General features: G+C 40.1%; 4 protein-coding genes across 4 annotated transcripts; 2 read left to right on the forward strand and 2 right to left on the reverse strand.

Moving 5' to 3' along the window:
- Positions 1-823: 823 nt before the first annotated feature.
- On the forward strand, positions 824-2,639 carry K444DRAFT_546412 (carbohydrate-binding module family 18 protein; the record flags this gene model as incomplete). The annotated part of the gene is made up of 4 exons (XM_024876219.1): positions 824-1,268; positions 1,345-1,462; positions 1,532-1,791; positions 2,020-2,639. The coding sequence occupies 4 exons, from the start codon at positions 824-826 to the stop codon at positions 2,637-2,639; spliced, it is 1,443 nt and encodes a 480-aa protein (XP_024728520.1).
- A 338-nt stretch (positions 2,640-2,977) lies between these two features.
- K444DRAFT_574241 (uncharacterized protein) lies at positions 2,978-4,057 on the reverse strand. The gene is made up of 3 exons (XM_024877427.1): positions 3,431-4,057; positions 3,051-3,382; positions 2,978-2,997 (listed from the first exon to the last, which is right to left on the reverse strand). Exons 1-2 carry the CDS (start codon positions 3,984-3,986, stop codon positions 3,162-3,164), a joined length of 777 nt encoding a protein of 258 aa, XP_024728521.1. The 5' UTR covers positions 3,987-4,057; the 3' UTR covers positions 2,978-2,997; positions 3,051-3,161.
- An 8,653-nt stretch (positions 4,058-12,710) lies between these two features.
- Positions 12,711-14,261, reverse strand: K444DRAFT_708138 (uncharacterized protein; the record flags this gene model as incomplete). Its single annotated transcript, XM_024888177.1, has 2 exons — positions 12,711-13,591; positions 13,883-14,261. 2 exons carry the CDS (start codon positions 14,259-14,261, stop codon positions 12,711-12,713), a joined length of 1,260 nt encoding a protein of 419 aa, XP_024728522.1.
- A 926-nt stretch (positions 14,262-15,187) lies between these two features.
- K444DRAFT_620704 (uncharacterized protein) lies at positions 15,188-17,098 on the forward strand. Its single transcript, XM_024881764.1, has one exon. The coding sequence runs from the start codon at positions 15,263-15,265 to the stop codon at positions 17,090-17,092; it is 1,830 nt and encodes a 609-aa protein (XP_024728523.1). The 5' UTR covers positions 15,188-15,262; the 3' UTR covers positions 17,093-17,098.
- The last annotated feature ends 1,124 nt before the right edge of the window (positions 17,099-18,222 follow it).

The following is an 18,222-nucleotide window of genomic DNA, read 5'->3' on the forward strand; positions in this document are numbered from 1 at the left end:
GGCTTATCAATAGTCGACTATTTTATTACTAATATACTCGTACCTCGTATTTCATCCGAACTAAATTAAAAGTATAACCCGGATCCCTGTTATTAGTTCTGCATTTTAGTATACCAACACCACCAGGATGGGTCGATATTTAAGGTTATTCCAGAGGTTCAGGGCACAATTCAGGGCATACTTCAGGGCTTGCAGGAGGTTCCGGGGGGGGAGGTTAATAGTGGTTTTCACGGCTTTTAGGGCCTCCCTAATTAGTACAACGACCTGGAGTTTCAGGCCTTTGGAGACGACTATTGGGACCACGTGTCTTGAATTATACTACTCTCCTTTATACATGAATTATACTCGACTTTACTAGAACTTCAGTACGTTACGTTACGTAAAGTATGTAAAGTGTAAAGTTTACCATCCCTAGTCCTTACCGAATTCTTGGCACACCGAGGGGGGCCGTAAGCAAGCCATGGTTTTTCAATTTGTACGCAGCTATTACTACTTCAAGAAATCGAACCCGTAAGCGCCCATCGGGGAGTGCCCTCCCTTTTTAATTTCAGGATATTATTCGTCTACTGAATTATCGGACCTTATGGGTCAAAGTTTATTATCTCTCACCCCTTGTAACAGCACAAGGGATGAATTACCCCTGCATTAGTCAATGTGCGTAAAGCTAATCAAGACAGCCTTACGTCCAGTATTCTCCTTAACACTCTGCTTCTGGCATCACCAGTTTGCTTCTAGTAATAATTGCTCAACCATTGCCGTCCATTACTCGGATTTGGATCTCGCTCAAAACTCGTACCTATACTTCAATCGTTAAACAACCGTCATGAAGTCTCCCCAGGGAACAACTTGGTCGCCGCACCTTGTCTTCTGTACCATTGTCCTTTATTTTACATTCACAGTTCAAGCATCCGACCAGTGCGCACCCTCGATATGGCAACCGGGGCAATTTATGCGTCGGCAGCTTTCTACTCCCACTTCCACTCCCACTGCCTCGTCCAACGCAAGTATCAGTAGTTCCAGCTCCGTGGCGCCCCAACCTACTGCCAACATCACTATCAGCCCCATCATTACCACTGGAAACATCAGCCCAGGTCAAGTTAACTGTCGGTACACGGGCAGCACGGAAGGGTTAGACATTAACTACTACACCTGTACCCTGTTAGCCAATCAATACGGAATCTCTGTCGAAACTTTCTTTAAGTTGAATCCAGGACTAGATCCGGACTGTGGGAATATTCAACCCGATACAGATTATTGTGTGCGAGGCTGTAAGTTACGAAATCATACATGGACGGCTATCTTTTTAAGTGGTTGAAAATTAACTTACGACCTCCACATGAATAGTCATTGAGCCTGTAAGAGCTACAGCCGGTCTCTGTGGTCCCCCGAACAAGAATGCCACTTGTCTCGGTACAGCATTTCAGTGTTGCAATGCGAACACTTTCACCTGCGGTAATTCTACGTAAGTCATCTATAAGTACAGGTAGTTGTCGTTTGAGCGCTTTATACTAACGCCGAACCCCAATATCAGAGATGACTGTGCACCTGGAACTTGCTACGAAGGGGCATGTGCAGGAGATTCTGTCTTCACTACAACCGGCCAATGCGGCAGTCAACACGGCTACCGTCAATGTGCTGGAGTATGGGGCGATTGCTGCAACGCGGACAGAAAATGCGGTACTGGCCCATCCTTTTGTGGATTCGGCGTGTGCCAGCTTGGAAACTGCACAATACCAGCTGTAGTTGGCCTACCTCCATGGCTAAATGGAAATACGACGGATGGCACTTGTGGTGGAACGAACGCATTCACTTGCAACGTGGTGTATGGAAATTGCTGTAATAAGGATGGCATGTGCGGATCATTGCCATCAGATTGTGGAGCAGGATGGTGAGTTCGGAGCCCTTTTCCTTTCTCCTACTTCCTCCCCCCCAAGTATCTCATTACTGCTATCACGGGATGCAATTTTGACTTTCTCTGCAGCCAATCTCAATTCGGAAATTGTAATTCCTCGGCCACAGGCCCTTCCTCTAGTACAACTTCGTCAAAGGCCTCATCTTCATCCTCCGTTTTGACAACGAGCGATCCTACAACCACCAGCGACACTAAAACTTCATCCTCCGCAACTAAAACAAGCACTCCTACAACTACCTTACCTCCTAGCACTTCAATTCCAGATGAAGCTGCTTTGCCTTCGTGTGGCCAACTATGCTTCAATAATATGCTTGCTCAATACTCAACCCTCGGATGTGCCGCTCTTGATGGCTACTGCTTATGCAATAACGCCGACTTCAGCAATGGCCTCCGCGACTGTTCAAATGGAGCCTGTGGAACTGCTGTTGCCAGTACTGTGATAGATTTTGGGAGCGCATACTGCTCCACCGCAACAGCTACCCACACTGCGACAGGCCTAGCTGCTCTACCTTCTTGTGGTCAGCTCTGCTTTAACAATATGCTCGCTCAGTACTCATCCCTAGGTTGCGCCACCCCTGCACCCGCTTGCCTTTGTAGCAATGTTAATTTCGGCTTCGGTCTCCGTGATTGCGCTAGCGGCGCGTGTGGGACGGCTATCGCATCGACAGTTATTGCTTATGGGAGCTCGTATTGTGCATCAGCAATAGCAACAGTTCTTAGTTCATAACCGAGCAACGAGGGAGTAAGCTACTGTGTACTGAAATTTTTCATTATCATCTACTCTTTTATACTAAATGTATAGTAATAAACTTTACCACTTATTCTATCTACTATTATTCCACTAGATATGTGCCCTTAAATTGAGTTCGGTTACTTAAAAAAAAATGAGATTGCAATTACCAAAGTTAGAAACTATTCGATCGACTTCAAATCAAGATCTTTAAAGTCTATCTCTGTTTTTGCATATGAGCAGTGGGTTCTCTTATTAAGCTTAGCTCAAAGTCCTAAACTAGGGACACGGAATGAACCTAGTATAGCTCCCCAACTGCATCTAACCCCTCTGGCGTCACTTCTTCGTTTTCCTCCTAAACGGAATAGTTAGTTTTTACTCCAAGACTTAAACTTCACATTGTTATACCGTATTCATACCCACAAATACGTTGTAGGCCATTTATTCGTCATCTATAGCGTATAGTTAATAAATCTTATCAGGCTAAGTAATGGATTGGACGATGAGGTAAACACTATATTACCTATTCCTACGTAACCTATTGAGGATTGAGGCAGGGACAGTGCTAGGTCGCGGGCCACCGCGCATCCCCTGAATCCAGTACTCCTTCTCTTCTATCATCATAGATTCCGGCCCACTTTTCACCATGAATTCGGTTGGCATTGACGAAGGATTGCCAAGTATAACTGTCTTAGCTTTCAAGATATCCCCACGCAAGCTCATGAGCCAGGGATGCACGGCTAATACAATTATTAGACCGGTCGCTAACTCTTATAAACCAGACTTACCGCTCACGTAGTCTTGCACCGTAACAAAGTGATTGCCTGCAGAAGGCGTGACCACTAACTTCGCTGCCTTTCTCAGCGGTCTGTCTTCTCCACAGCATCTCACAAGAAATTCTGTATCCGAATCTGACTCCCAGCCGCCGTCCTCCTCCATCTCCGACGGGTAAGGCCGGTCATCATCGCTAAGATCTCCATAGGTTACATACTCGACGTCGATGTGCTCCCTATGCTGCCCTAGCCACACCTCCTCCCAATGATTGAGGTCGGAGACAGAAGCCTCAACAGATGAGACCTTTGGTTCGGTAAGGGGCAATTGCGAGATCTCATGCCACGTGCCGCTACTGCTGCCCTCAGCATCTGGTTGGAAGTACGGTTCGAGAGAGTCCGGACTGCGAGAGGTCGTCATAACGGAAATTGCGGTGGGAAAGACACCATCAAGAGGCCAAGAGAGACGCTGGGCGACATCAGGAGAGAGCCTGACAGGCAAACACTCGCTCCGAAGCTCTCTGTAAGAGGGGTAGGGGGGTTCGTCCGGTTGGCTAGGTTGTGGTGTCGCCATTGTTATATCGACAATTGAGGTTGTGAGGCTAGTTGATTCACAGATGTGACCGAAAATCTCTAGACTCCAACAAAAGTTAGAAATGGAAATACTCAGCCAGGTAGAGGTTTTATGCCTCTGCACTAGCGTTTATTCGCTTGGCGGATAAATTCAGGCGAGTGCACGTGCACATGGCTTCGCTCTTTCCGGTTCTTACATCCTCTCCTTAGGTGGAGGCCTGACCATCGGCTGTGCTTTGCTCGTGCTCAAATGGCCTGTTCGCCCTTGCTCAAACATTCAGGTAAACCGATCCACGGGGTCAAAATACACTTCACGCGATACGAGAGAGATTTCTAGAATTGTGATTTTTTCTAGAACAGAAGCCTGATGCTCGTGGAAGCTTGGGGGCAAGACTTAATACCCCTTGGCGCGAAAGTTAAGCGAAGTGAGTGCCTGAGGCTTAAGGTTACGCGAAATTTCCTCCTGACAACGTGGGCATCAATAGCCTGCCTCCTGGGGGTCGGGTACGCGAAGCATGTGGTCCGGGCCTGCCTCCGTGGTCGCTTCTCCTACCTTCCTGCGCCCAAGAAGTTGCACGCCCACGACATGAGTTATCTAGGGAGTCTAATTATTGAAGACTTTGCTGCAAGCCATTTTGCAAAGCCTGATCAGCCTCAGCCGAGTTGACGGAGCATAAATTCCAGGGCTGTTCCTCTGAGAAATTCTTACCTTTCGAAGCTTTTGCCAATTTCAAACAATCCTTCAAAGTCAGCCATCTTTTTGCTATCGAATTAGCCGGACCCCAAAATCCAGCTAAATATCTTGCGAGACCCACGACGTAGAAAGCTTCATGCTACCTAGTCATTATGGTTTCCCTCCGGGGCTCGATCACTGTCTAGTGAACGGGCCCCAGGGTAAAACCCGAACATGGACTCGCACCATCAAGGTCAAAGTTCATGGCATCAACACCCACCACAGATCCTCGATTGTGTTGGATTCCGACTGCTGATGAAAGTTCCAGTGTGAGCTCCGATAGGCTCGATAATTGATCGATAATAATTTATCGGAGCCCACACTGGATGAAACTCTCTTGTTCCCCCGAATCCAGATATCTGGATCCCAATTACCGACATGGTTTGGTGCGAACATGGGAAGACATGATTTGGTACGGAAGAATGGTTTGCTAGATAGAGAAGTCTACATTTTGACTGCTGCCAAGTATGGTAAGTGCTTCTAAAATATGACGTCCAAAGGCTGTAATCCGCATCTTGATTCCAAAATTATACCCTGAGGTGACGGGCTATTTTTGGAAGTTGGTGGGTGGGGCCCGTCTTTTCATTTCGCCGGGAGGTCGCAAAGATCTCCTTTCAATGTGTAAGAGCATCACGCATGCTCTCATCTCCACTGGACACATTACAGAGCTACACCAGGAACTGAACAACGCCAGCCGGACTGGTCGTGAAGATCTAAGCTCTGGCGGTTAATGGGCAGTTGAATTATGCTACGATCCTGCCTACTTTCAAACGAATCACTACAAACAGCTACTAATTACACAAAGAATAATGGATTAGCGTGTAGTTACGATAACGAAGAGTCTATTAATAGAAATACGGTAATGTCAAGCCCGGGCGAGAGCGACATTGAAGACGACGATCTCTGCAATATATCACCTCACTTAATCGCTAAGACACAGATCTATTACACCACCATAGTTTGCAGCTAAGCTTCGAAGATATAATTGCCCAAGAGGAGTCGCTACTCCCGGACGACGGGCTAGACGACGTTGCTCCTTTAATTAGCAAGACCTCAATGACTGAAGCGCCCTGCCCTCTTGTATACATGCCAGGTCCAACTCCATTATAGTCCAACTCGGACCAAGAACGATGGCTAAATAGTCAGCACAACTAGGCCGATACACATGAGCAAGACGGTCTCGCCGAATGGAAGGAAGTAATACCTCCGCAACTAAAGCTGTCGCCGCAAAAAACAGCACGTTTAATAGAGACTGGGAGGCTCCGGTTGAGCGATAAGAAGAACCTAATGCCTTTTGAGATACGTATTGTTGCTCGGCATCTAATCAAGATTAATTCCGTTATTTACTTTCTTAATAACTATTGATTAATTTATGAGAGTTTAATTCTTTTGATAATTTAGTAACCTTTAGCTTGTAATAGTAATTGAATTAAAGAGTCTGTTATTGCCGCTTTTAATATAATACAGAATTTAATAAATGGAAAACATATCTATTATCTTTTATTCCGGTTTATATATATTCATTTGGCCCGGGTAATTAATATTATTTATAGGGCAGCAGTAGCCAAGAACCGGATTAAAAGCCAGGTTAGCTAGAGGTCAAGTAATGCAATATTATTATTGTTACAGTTTAGGTTCTGACGTTCTGGTCACCTGATACAGTCACCTGACAGCTAGTATGGGAATGCGCATAGAGATATTTAGAACGCTAGGCCCCTTAGGGGCTAGCTTACTATGGGTGCACTTAAGCCCACAGCCTCCTGTATTCTAGTCTTTCCTCCTTTAGCTTTGAATCATCTTCGTAAGGGACCTTCTACCTTGCTTTCCAAGCCCTGAATGCCGTACCCGTGACAATTATTAGTATTAATATATATCTTGTAGCTAAGAAGAGGGATTTTAAGGAGGGGCTTTCTAGAATAAAGCTACTAAATTATTACTATTAAGGCAAGTGTCACGGTAAAACGTTGATGTGCGTAGAAGTTAATTAATTAATAGCCTTTCTAGGCAGGAACTAATTACAAAGGTAGTCACATTGGCTAGCTACGTCGAATGACGTAATAGTAAGTAATAGTTCTTCCTTACTAGATTATCTTCTATTTCCGTATTTGTATTCTTATTTATTATAAATATAATTATATATATACTTCTCTTATTTCTTTATATATTACCTTATTAAGACTTACTAGCTTATAAGGCAAAATAATTTCATTATAAATCCTATATTTAATTACTTGCTTTTTAAGTTTAGTAAAGTAATCCGGAACTTGTTTATATTTTAATTAAAGTAAATTAATATATAAGCTCGGCTTCTATTATATATAATACGGGAAGTTTCTTAAATTAATAATAATATTACAAGAACTAATAATGCCTTTAGTTTATTATTATATAATCTTTTCTAGATATTATATATATAACTAGTTAGAGTAATTTTAAAGAAATTAATTTATGAGTTTTTATTTTAGTAATTATTAAATACTTTAATACTAGCTATATTAAAACTATTTATTTTATTATTATTCCCGAAAATATTCCCGATAAGATTATTTTCTCTTTATTACTTTAACTTATTAAGTATCTTATTTAATATTATAACTCGCCTCTCGGTTTTCAAGCTTTATAATCCCAGCTTTTTTATAAGTAATTCAGGCTTATATCTTAAAAAATAGGCCTCTGCTATACGGTACTCGCCCTCTTGTTTTACTTTAATAAGCCAGTTACCCTAAATATACTTTAAGTAAAGAATATATAAGTCCGATAAATAAATAATATTATTAGTATAATATTAGATAATCTTAGTATTTATTAGCTAAAAGGCAAAGATATTAGTAGCTATAAGGCTTATAACCTTTTTCTTAATTCGGATCTAATAATTAATCTTTATAAACCCGAGCTTTAGATTAAACTAAATAGATTTATTTAGCCCGTATATATATATTTTATTATTAATATAAAATATATTCTCTAGAAATTAAATATTTATAATATTAGTAAAACTAATATAATAATAAGCTTATAGTATATCTATACTATTTTATATATTCTAAAAATATTTAAATATATCTGGATTTTTAAAAATAGCTTTAAAAGTCTTATTATTATTTAATATTATTATAAAGGCTAATTTTTCAAGAATTAAAACATTAATAAATCGAATTACTTTTCATAAATAAATGAGAATAATAATAAGGGAAATAGTATTATATTAGCTAAAAGAAGTTCTTTTAAAATTTAGATAAAGTATATTAGAAAAAGAAATAAAGAAAAGAAAAGCCTCGAGTTCTAATATATATAAAAAATAAGAATTAGAATTAATATAAAAGTAGTTATATTAAGGAAATAATAATATTAGGAAACCGGAGTTAATAAAAGCCTTAATAAAGATAAGTTACTTAAATTAAAATAAATAATATTTTCTTTATAATCTTTAGAGAAGTTTCCTTTTTTTTCCCTGAAAACAAGTATATATAAGCATTTATAAAAAAGAAATATATATATATAATAAAGCTATAATATTATCTTTGAATAAAAGACCGAAGATATTATCTAATATATAATAAGTTATATAATATTTATTAAATAGTAATAAGGCCTAAAAGCTTAAAAACAAGGCTATTAATTAATCGAATTCCGAGATATGTTACGGGTACGGCATTCAGGGCTTGGAAAGCAAGGTAGAAGGTCCCTTACAAAAACGATTCAAAGCTAAGGAAGGGAAAGCTAGAATACAGGAGGCTGTGGGCTTAAGTGCACCCATAGTAAGCTAGCCCCTAAGGGGCCTAGCGTTCTAAATATCTCTATGCGCATTCCTATACTAGCTGTCAGGTGACTATATCAGGTAACCAGAACGTCGAAACCTGAACTATAACAAGATATATAGTTTATTATATTATGCGAGCTATATAAAAGTATTAATTTATTATAATATAATAAGTATATTTAAATTAAATAATTTTAATCTTTTAAGAAAGTATTAATCTAAATTATTATTTATCTTATATTTAAATCTTTAGTAAATTAATATTTGCCTTAATAATATCTTAATTTAATAGCTTATAATCTAGTAATAAGAGTAGTAATTTAATAATAAGTCCTTAAATAGAATTTTATTTTATAAGCTCGATATTTTTATAATAAAAACTTTGCTTTATAATTAAGAAAAAGCTTTTTTAAATACTAGCCTTATTTCGAGAATATATTTCTTTTCTCTTATATTTTAGCCTCTAGAAAATACTAATAATACTTTTATAAAATCCTTAATTTCCGGCTTTTTAAATTTATTATTAGTAAAAGTATTACTAGTAACCTAATAGAGTTTCTTATTTATAAAAAAGCAATTATTTAACTTTCTTAATTGCTTTATAACTTAATAAAAGGAGAAATGGCAGAGTTTCAAGCCAGATATATAATATAAGCTAATATAAATAAGGAAATATTTTTAAAAAAAATTATTTAATTAATATATACTAGTAATTACTTAATATTAAAAGAAGGAAAACGAAATAGAATTAAAATATAGAAGGTTATAATATAATAAATACACGTGATAGCATATAGACAGGTGTCAGATATTATAGATCTAGTTTCCTATTTTAGGTAAAGCTTATAATCGGAATCGCACGAATCGCATGGGATCGCATTTCCTAATTAAGTAAAAGGCTTCGCATGCTTGGCTAAGCACTAGGGAATATATAGGGATACGCTCCTAGCTTTGGAAAGGGGCATTAATTAGTCTTTTATTAGAATCAACTCTTGAAATCAGTTACACTTGCAAGCGTCACTCTGCAGCTTACTTACCTTAACTACTTGTATATTACCCTACTATTACGTGCCTCACATATAACTAGCGACTTCTTATCGAGTACTTTATATAAACTACTTATAAGATAAAATAAGACGAAGCCGGATTAAGATTTAGTTATTAAGGTATTAAAATCAGAATTAAAATCAGGTTTAGTTAAGAAAGTAATTCCGGGGCCTATAAAGCCGAAGCTAAAGGCAGACTATAATTATTATACTAGCAAAAAAAACAAAAAGCAAAGATTAAAGTTAGTAAAGGATTTCTTTTTCTTTTAAAAAGAATTACTAAAACTAATAATAAATCCAGATTTTAAGCCGGAAATTATTTCAATTATAAAATAAAACAAGTATCTAAAATAAAACAAGTATCTAAAATAAAACAAGTATCTAAAATAAAACAAGTATCTAAAATAAAACAAGTATCTAAAATATTACTTATATATATATTTAAAGAATTTCAATTTCCCTATTCTTTTAGTACTTGCCTTATATAATAATTATAATAAAACGTGCGAGCTAGCTAAATATTTTAATTTAAACTAAAGCTATACTAAAGTATTTCTTAGTTATATCTTACTTTATATTCTAGAAGATCTCTAACTTATTAATTTATTAAAAGCTCTAGTATTATTCAAGTTATATAAAATATTATATATATTTTGGCTTAATAATAAAAATATTAAAGATATTATTACTTTTATAAGATATATATATTTTAAGAAAAATAAAAGCAAAGATCTAAATAAAGATATTAAAAGCTTAAGAAGTTTGGTTTACTAATATATAACTATTAATATACTAGTTTCATTATTTAATAATGGATTTATAAACCTTTTGGAAAATAGTAATTAGCTTATTAGAGATTTTTTTTTAAATACAAGATATAAAGAATAAGCTGAGATTTCTATTTAGCTTTTTTTCTATTACTCGAAATAGTATGATTTTCTATATAATAGAATTTATATAATTAAAAGAGGGTAAAGACGAATAGGCAAGAGAGAATAATAAGCTGAGAGTAATATTTCTTTCTAAGGTATATATAATCTAGCTTCTTTATAGTTGCTTATAATATCTCTAGCCTTAACTTCATACTATGCCCCCAATCTAGGTCTATAGCTATTCGAGTATCTATTGTTTATATATTACTCGGTAAGTCTAATATCTCAAAGACCCCGCTTATATTGTTATAGCCTTAAATGCCTTTACTAGATCGACTACCTTTAGATTTGCTGGAATTAATATACTATTTCTTGTTTCCTTAATCTATGTCTTCTTTTTAGAGACTTTAACTCTTACTCGATAGTAAATCACTAGTAGCAGGTGTGGCCCTTGAATCTCAAAGACTTCTCGACTCGGTAGTTGAATGGACTTGATGCGCAAAGGCCACAATCCTTCTTCCAGAATTGCCCATTGTGGACGGACAAGAGTAAGTATTCCGAGATCACTCGTAACTGATAAGGCAATCACCTTATAGACGTCCTAACTTGTCTACCTCGGATCCCAGCTGTCCAAATTAACAAAGTCGTCTTCGTTGCTTTCCAGGCTCTAGTCGTCGAGAAAGACTAAATAGACACCCCCACGGGGGATGTCGATTAGGGGGCCAGACTATTCACTAACCCAATGTAGAGACGCTGGGACAAGAACAGCCAATTATCACACGCCAATCCTAACATGAAGAAAATCTGTTTCTGTTCGGAAAGGTGAGCAGAGCTGCTTTACCGGCAGCCAAGGGTGAGTTGTGGCGAGTAAGGTAAGTCTAAGGTGAGAGTGATAGTAGATAAATCATGCATAGGGCGGCCTCTATTCCCTCGAGAATCAGTTATAGTTCTCATGTTATCTATATATAGAATTTTATAGATATCCTATTACTTGTAATATAGCTATATCTTTGGAGCTATAAAAATATTGCAACGGTGTCCGTTCTCGCTCTTCTAGCAAACTTATTAAAAGTTCTTAGCGGAGCCAATTTGGGTCCCTTCTAGTTCACTCGCACGTGGTTTATAGGTTGTCTAGCGGGGAGTTAGCGAAATTTAAATTCTCTAAACGTGAGTAATTACTACTTTAACTTAATTATACTTAAGTAAAGCTTAAGTATCTTAAGTACGCCTTAAGTTTACTTGCATATTATAATATAAAACTTATTTTAGTCTTTTATATATCCTAGCTATAGTTTTTATATTGAATTTTGCCTAGAAATTCGTTTTTACTCTTTTATAAGTTCTTACTAAAATAATATTAAATTCGTTTTATTTATAAAAGTTATATAAATAAAGCGCTGGTTGAGTGAGCTAAAATATAGTCTTAAATACAGCCTAATATAGCGAGGGTATAGTTAGGGCCTACTTCTTTTGCTATTAAAAAGGCTTTAGAGAAATGATTATATTTTTAAGTATAAGTATCGTGAATTCTCAATACTTCAACAAAATAAGCACTGCTCAAGCGCATGTATTCTAAACAGGTCCAAAGACTTCGGGTGGAATAGAATATCTGATCTAACTATGGCCGTCATTGGTAATCACAAAACAAAATCCCGTTCATAGCTTGAGCTTAAAACGTCCACTGACATCAGGAAACTTTATGGAGCCAGCGTTTAAGCAATGGAGCAGCACCGAGCAGGAGTCTAATTGATTAGACTGTGATCTCGTGAGAGCCGGTTCTGCATTCAATACGAAGATTGCGGCATAAAGTGACGGGATTACAGGGCATTTGTACCGCAAGTCCACGTTCAGGCCACTTTCTACTACACTCACCCACTAAAGTCCCCTATATTTCCAGGCTACTCTCCTATAAGCACGCTATAAACTATAAACAAGGGGTACCACACCTTTAGAAGGCATATCCCCTGTACTTACAGGGGCAGACTCGCTAAAGGGTCCTATAATAGCTCTCTCACAGCGCCCGAGCACTACGGTTGCTCCGCCAGCAATACCTTAACCCTTGAAGATTTTCCACCACCTTGGAAATGTCTCACAGCCCTTGTTTTAGGGGTTCAGGCCTAGAGTTACAAGGCTTATAGCAGGCGCAGTACCTTAAGCCACACCCTGGAGTCCGCTAACACCCCTATGCGAACGTAAATGCCCTGTAATCCCGTCACTTTATGCCGCAATCTTCGTAGCTAGATTCTGCTCGTGGCACTATGTGCACGTTCTCAAATGCCACGCTTGCACCGACAATAAGATTTACCACTGCGATTTAGACTATTTCCGGGCTCCTGAACCGCGATCTCCCAAGTGCCTCTACCCAAGCAGAAATATTCCATATGTGTGGAGAGGGATACCGTGCAACCACGACGATTAATAATGTAACCGGTATAGCAACAACAAAGTACACCCAAAAGTGGGAGCTTCCAGGTGCAACGCTTAAGTTCATGCTGAACAGACTGGAGATATAGTTCAGCGGGACGAATATTAGTGCCAGAATTGTTAGACGTGAGATGTTAGAAGTCTCGGTGTATGCCCGTCTAGCTTCAAATATCTGGACAAGAGACGTAACAACAGGCACGGTATTTTCCAGCATTCGGCCATATTCTTCGATATTGGTGCTGATGTGCTGGTAATCCGTGATCAGGGGTTGCAAGAGTCTCGAATCATTTGGATTCTCAACCATCCACGATTTAAGTAGACGGAGCACAAAACGTACTTTCTGCTGCGAGAGTTTGCTACGCCGTCTCCAGCTCTGAAGTTCCTGCAGCCTAGTGTCGAATTCTTCGAGCGCTGGATCTTCATTACTCTTGTATTCATGCCTCACCAGACAGTCATGCATTACAGCGATGTATTTCACCCATTCAGCAGCAACAATTCGTAGAGGAAAATACGCAAGTGACTGTATAGTGGGATGTTTCGGGTCAAAGCAGACCGGGATGCCACGCTGCCAATACTGTCCAAGGTCTTCTGACATGCTTCTTCCTAGACGTATTTGAGGAGGATCGAACCCTTCGGATGAAGCGAAAGGCTCCATGAAGTCTTCATAAGTTCCAAGAAAGGGTTCCACGTGGAATTGAGCTTTTGACTTTACGTCTTTGCCGTCATCTGCGAAATAAACGTCGTCTATAGGGGGATCAACAAGAATCAAAGCTGGGAAATGTCAGCTGAAATGATATAGATATCCAATGGATCACGTTCACTTGCCTATCCAAAAGCTGTGCTTTTGCTTAGTGAGAATTATAGATCCGCAGTGTTGGGATAAACCAATATTCGTTGATGGCAAAAACACGAGTTTTCGATTGATTGAGGTATTTCTCAGGTACCGGCTCCATACATTGTGTGGCTTATTAGTTGTTACGCTGCGTTGGTAGGATATGTTGATATAATTTTGCGTCAAGAGTCGCGATGGCAAAGTTGCGTCGCTCGGTGCCTGCCGCTCACCCCCTCCCCTTTGGCTTACACCCAGGTGTAACGCAAAGAAGAGTGGATCGATAGAAAACTCAAAACCAAGGAGCTCAACAATATCTTTAGTGAGATCTTCAATGATAAAGATTCGTCCTTGTAATGAGCTCTGAGCCTCACCATCGGTCCTAAGCTTCGAGGGAAGATCGTGTAAAGCTACATTTGTTTGTGAAAAGAGACCTTCAACCTCTGCTCTGAAATCTAACGCTGTGACACGACAGCTTCGACGACTGATTGCCTGACTTGAAAGAAATTTGTCGAGATTTAATAGGCAGGGATTGCACAGGGCCTGCGCCTTAACGTAATCGCCATACGATTGTGCGAAGCCTTCTAGCTTATCAATTCCGTTGTGATACATAGAGATGAAAGTATGAGTGCAGATCTGAGTACAATACTAGTATGGTATCCTCGAGTACTTTTTGCCACTCATTAGAAGAGGTTATATATTTCCCACAATTCGAGGCTTGAAAAAGCCTTTTCAAAGTGGCTGCGGACGCAGCCTCATTCAACTTTTCATGGGCAGGAACTGAGGCGGACACGTACAGCTGGATTTGAGGCGAGACGACGCACATGGACAATATTATTTAGAATCAGCTAAAAGGGCAGCTTGCAAGGCACCCCAAGAAGCGGGCTTTCTTATCAAACTAGCCATAACCGGCAAACAATAATTGTCCACTGTGTGGGCGCAGCAGGTGGCCAGCATTTGGAGGGCCAAGGATGCCCTGATAATGGAGAATTACTGGAAGCCTGAATTCGCAAAACACATTGAATTCTCCAGTCTTGCATCGCAAGAAAAATCAGTCGAGTAATGATACTCTCCAAAGCAGATGAACGCACCTTCTAATGAAACGGCCTCTCGAGATAACTATTTTTACACTTTCAGCTTCCAGTTTCCCATCCCCCCATGCCTCTCCATCAACTACTACACACAGCGCCTTTGGCTTCCTGCGCCCGCGCTTCGGCGTGTCTGCTCCAGATTGCCAGTCTTGCTCTTCCATCTATTGTAGCAATCTGTAGGATAAAACTTTCGCAGGGTGGGGAATGGGAAGAGGTGAGGGCATCTAATTTTAGGGCCGAGCCAATAATGGTGCTCTATTCCAGTACCGTGTAACCATTCTTTGATAATACCATCCCTATGATTCGAAAAGCCACCCCCATAAGCACTGTGTGACCGCAACGCTCTTGAGACTTGCAATTGGTCGAGTGTTTTTTTTTCTTTCTTTTTTTAGGCTGCCACCTTTGACCTTTCGGATCTTCCCTTAACTCCTCGACGCTGTCACCTCCTGGCACTCTTCTACGCACAATTCAAGATCGAACAAAAAGAATATCCCTACGGGCTTCTTCGTGACACCACTCAGCATGCAGAACATATTCGACAAGTCCTTAAGTCCCCCAATTCGACAATTCATAGAAACATGGGCAAAGAACCAGACTCTCTGGCAAGAACTTACTCACGCGGCGGACAGTTTCTTCAGGGAAGCACTCGTGGACAACAAACAGCTGAAATATTACATCTTCTCTCGCGCCAAAGAGAAAAAATCGATTCTGAAAGGCGTCGCTCGACGCGAAAGCCAAAGAGAGGAAGGGCTTTTCACTAATGAGGAGGAGATTCTGAATACAATGCACGATCTCGCTGGTATTCGTATTCTAACACCTTTCCCAAAAGATGTGAATGAAGTGAGGACCTTGTTGAAGGAGCAGTTCGGAGAAAATGGGGTCAAAGAGACGTATTGGGGCCTGGACGAAAAGGGCAGGGTCGTTGAGAACGAATACGGCCGGTTTGTTGGGTACAGGGCGACACATTTTCACGTCAAATGGAAGCAGCCCAGCGATAAGTATTCTTCGGCTAGGCTTACAAAGTCGGAGCATGATGGCTGGACTGTAGAGGTACAGGTCACTACGATGTTAATGAACTCTTGGCAAGAGGTCCAGCACGATCTTATCTACAAAGAGTCGAAAGGGCCTCCTTCTCAGGACGAGAAAGACATTGTAATGACTATTAATGGGATGGCGCATGCGGGGGAAGTAGCACTTGAGCATCTCGAGAGAGTCCAGCAGAACAGAATCCAGAAGGACGGGCGCCCTTTCCAACACGCCGACGAGCTTGTAACATGGCTTAGAGAAAAAGACCGAACAGACCTCCTGGAATCTGAAATCGCCGCGAATAATTCCGCCCTTAAGAATACGAGAATTGGGAGCAATGTATCTGCCGTATATCTCGCAGTGCTCTTCGACATAACTAAGATCTCAACATTCGCATCGCCTAACCAACTGCGTGAAGCTCTCCGAAAAGCTAATCCATATGGAGGACTCAGGCCAAAGCTCTTACTTTCTTCACACGATGTGGAATCTTTAGCCGCAGATATTTCACTTTGGGTAATTGCAAAAGTATGTGTGGAGGCGAATGGATGGAAGTTTACAATCGAGAAATTAGGGTTGGGGCCACAACTTTCAACGCGTTTTACCCCTCTTGACCCTAATTCTCAAGCTAAAGCCTGGGCTATCGTGAACGCAATCAACCTTGCGCTGTCTGAGCGATCGAATATAGAAGTTATCGGGAAAGAAATTCATAACCAAGCCATTGCTCTTTGCAAAAAGCCGGAGGACATTCAGCTTTTCAACCGTGCCCTTTTCTCTACCGTCACAAAGCATACGATTGGCTCGGACGACCAAAACTTGATTGATATTTTATGGGAAGGGCTATACAGCAATACCAGATTGTTTTCTTTGTTACAAGCATCGATGTCGATGCTGGCAGCGGATGTTGTGGTCGTTCCAAAGGTGGAATATGCATATGGGTCTCGCTGTGTTATATGGCCAGGGCATTGGAGAGGGATTGGACGAGAAGAAGAGTGGATTGCTTCAATCTTACGACCATCCCGTGAGAGCATCGTGTCGTTCATCAGCACAACAGCATCGTCCATCACCCTTTTGAGTGAGGTGAAAGCGGACAACTTTCCATGGGGAGCGCTCGATACCAACGGCGACTTCTTTGACAAGGGTGGGTTCACAGTCCACCAGTGGGGTACCCAGCTAGGTGTTAGCGAATTAGCAGTAGATGAGCCAAAAGGAAAAGGGGCAGATTACTTGTATGATGGCCCTCAATTTGGGACTTTTGCTAGGGATAGTAGCTGGAAGGGAAAAGTTGAGTCTTTACGAAAAAGAACACTTGAGAGTTATCAGGACTAAAGAGAAGAAAATAGTAATATATTACAATTGTAATATTTTAATACCGGGTCTATTTATAATAAGAATTTAAAGAAGGAATTCGTTGCGAGGGCGAGAGTTTATAATTATTTCAGTAATATTTAATGAAGTGTCTTAGCGACTCCGAGGATTTGCCAGGGGTTATAGTACTTGGACTCTTCTCTTCTAGATTAATACACTTTGTATTAACCAGGCCGATATCCAGGAGCGGACCGAGTATATTAAAGTAATAAAAAGCATTTATAAGAATACATTAATAGTGTAACGGGGGGATTAGAGCAATGGTCAAAAGGGCTCAAAGTTCCGAGAATCCCATATATTGAGAATACTAAGCTAAAGAGAAGAAGGAGAGAGAGAAGGAAGAAGGGGGGTTAAAAGGAGGGAGATACTAGCTAAAACCACTGAAACGCCGGCTAGCTAGGTGAAACTAGTCAGGTGACAGCCACCCCCAGCCAGTGCCGTTACAAACAGTACGGATCTGGCTCATATATACAATCGAGCTAGAAAAGAACATTTTCCGGGCCCTGCAGGATCTTTATCCTATTGTTACCGAGATCCGGCCTAAGCTCTAATATATAAAAGACCGTTATATGTCTTACTTACAAAGTCGGTGGTTCACTCTAGTACATTTCCTTAATTACGTATAGGTAATATCCCTTCGCGACTTTGCGTACTATAGATAGAATATAAAAAGTCCTTGTATTACTAGCTTAGTAGATCGAAATTCTAAAATGAAAAGTAGAGCGTTAAGGGCAGAGAGGAATGGCCTGAATAAATAGCAAGGGCCTATTACGGCCCTCTTGAAGCCCGTTCTAACTCCCCTAAATTATTCTCGCCAGGAGTTAACGCTCTCGATAGCCGCGTAACCGGGAATAAGCACATCTAGGCAGAACGGGGTGAGGATGGGTAAAGGATGGGTGAGGATGGGTGAGGATGGGTGAGGATGGGTGAGGTTGAGGTGAAGCGAGGGTGAGTAGAGCGGCGAGATGTTACGTGGGCGTTGGCTTGGCGCGAAACAATACCAAAACTAGCATTTCCTTTAATTTAATTTAATACTTGTTTTATTTGCTTACAGCGCTAGCTAGGAGCTAATTGGATATATACTTTTTATA

Source organism: Hyaloscypha bicolor (assembly GCF_002865645.1).
Source record: "Hyaloscypha bicolor E unplaced genomic scaffold K444scaffold_182, whole genome shotgun sequence".
NCBI lineage: Eukaryota > Fungi > Ascomycota > Leotiomycetes > Helotiales > Hyaloscyphaceae > Hyaloscypha > Hyaloscypha bicolor.

Bases quoted from the DNA above. Each gene is read 5' to 3' on its own strand.
- K444DRAFT_620704 (XM_024881764.1), top strand. From the start codon at position 15,263: ATGCAGAACATATTCGACAAGTCCTTAAGTCCCCCAATTCGACAATTC.
- K444DRAFT_574241 (XM_024877427.1), bottom strand. From the start codon at position 3,986: ATGGCGACACCACAACCTAGCCAACCGGACGAACCCCCCTACCCCTCT. The intron at 3,383-3,430 runs GTAAGTCTGGTT...TAATTGTATTAG, and splicing joins GGTGCAAGACTACGTGAGCG to CCGTGCATCCCTGGCTCATG.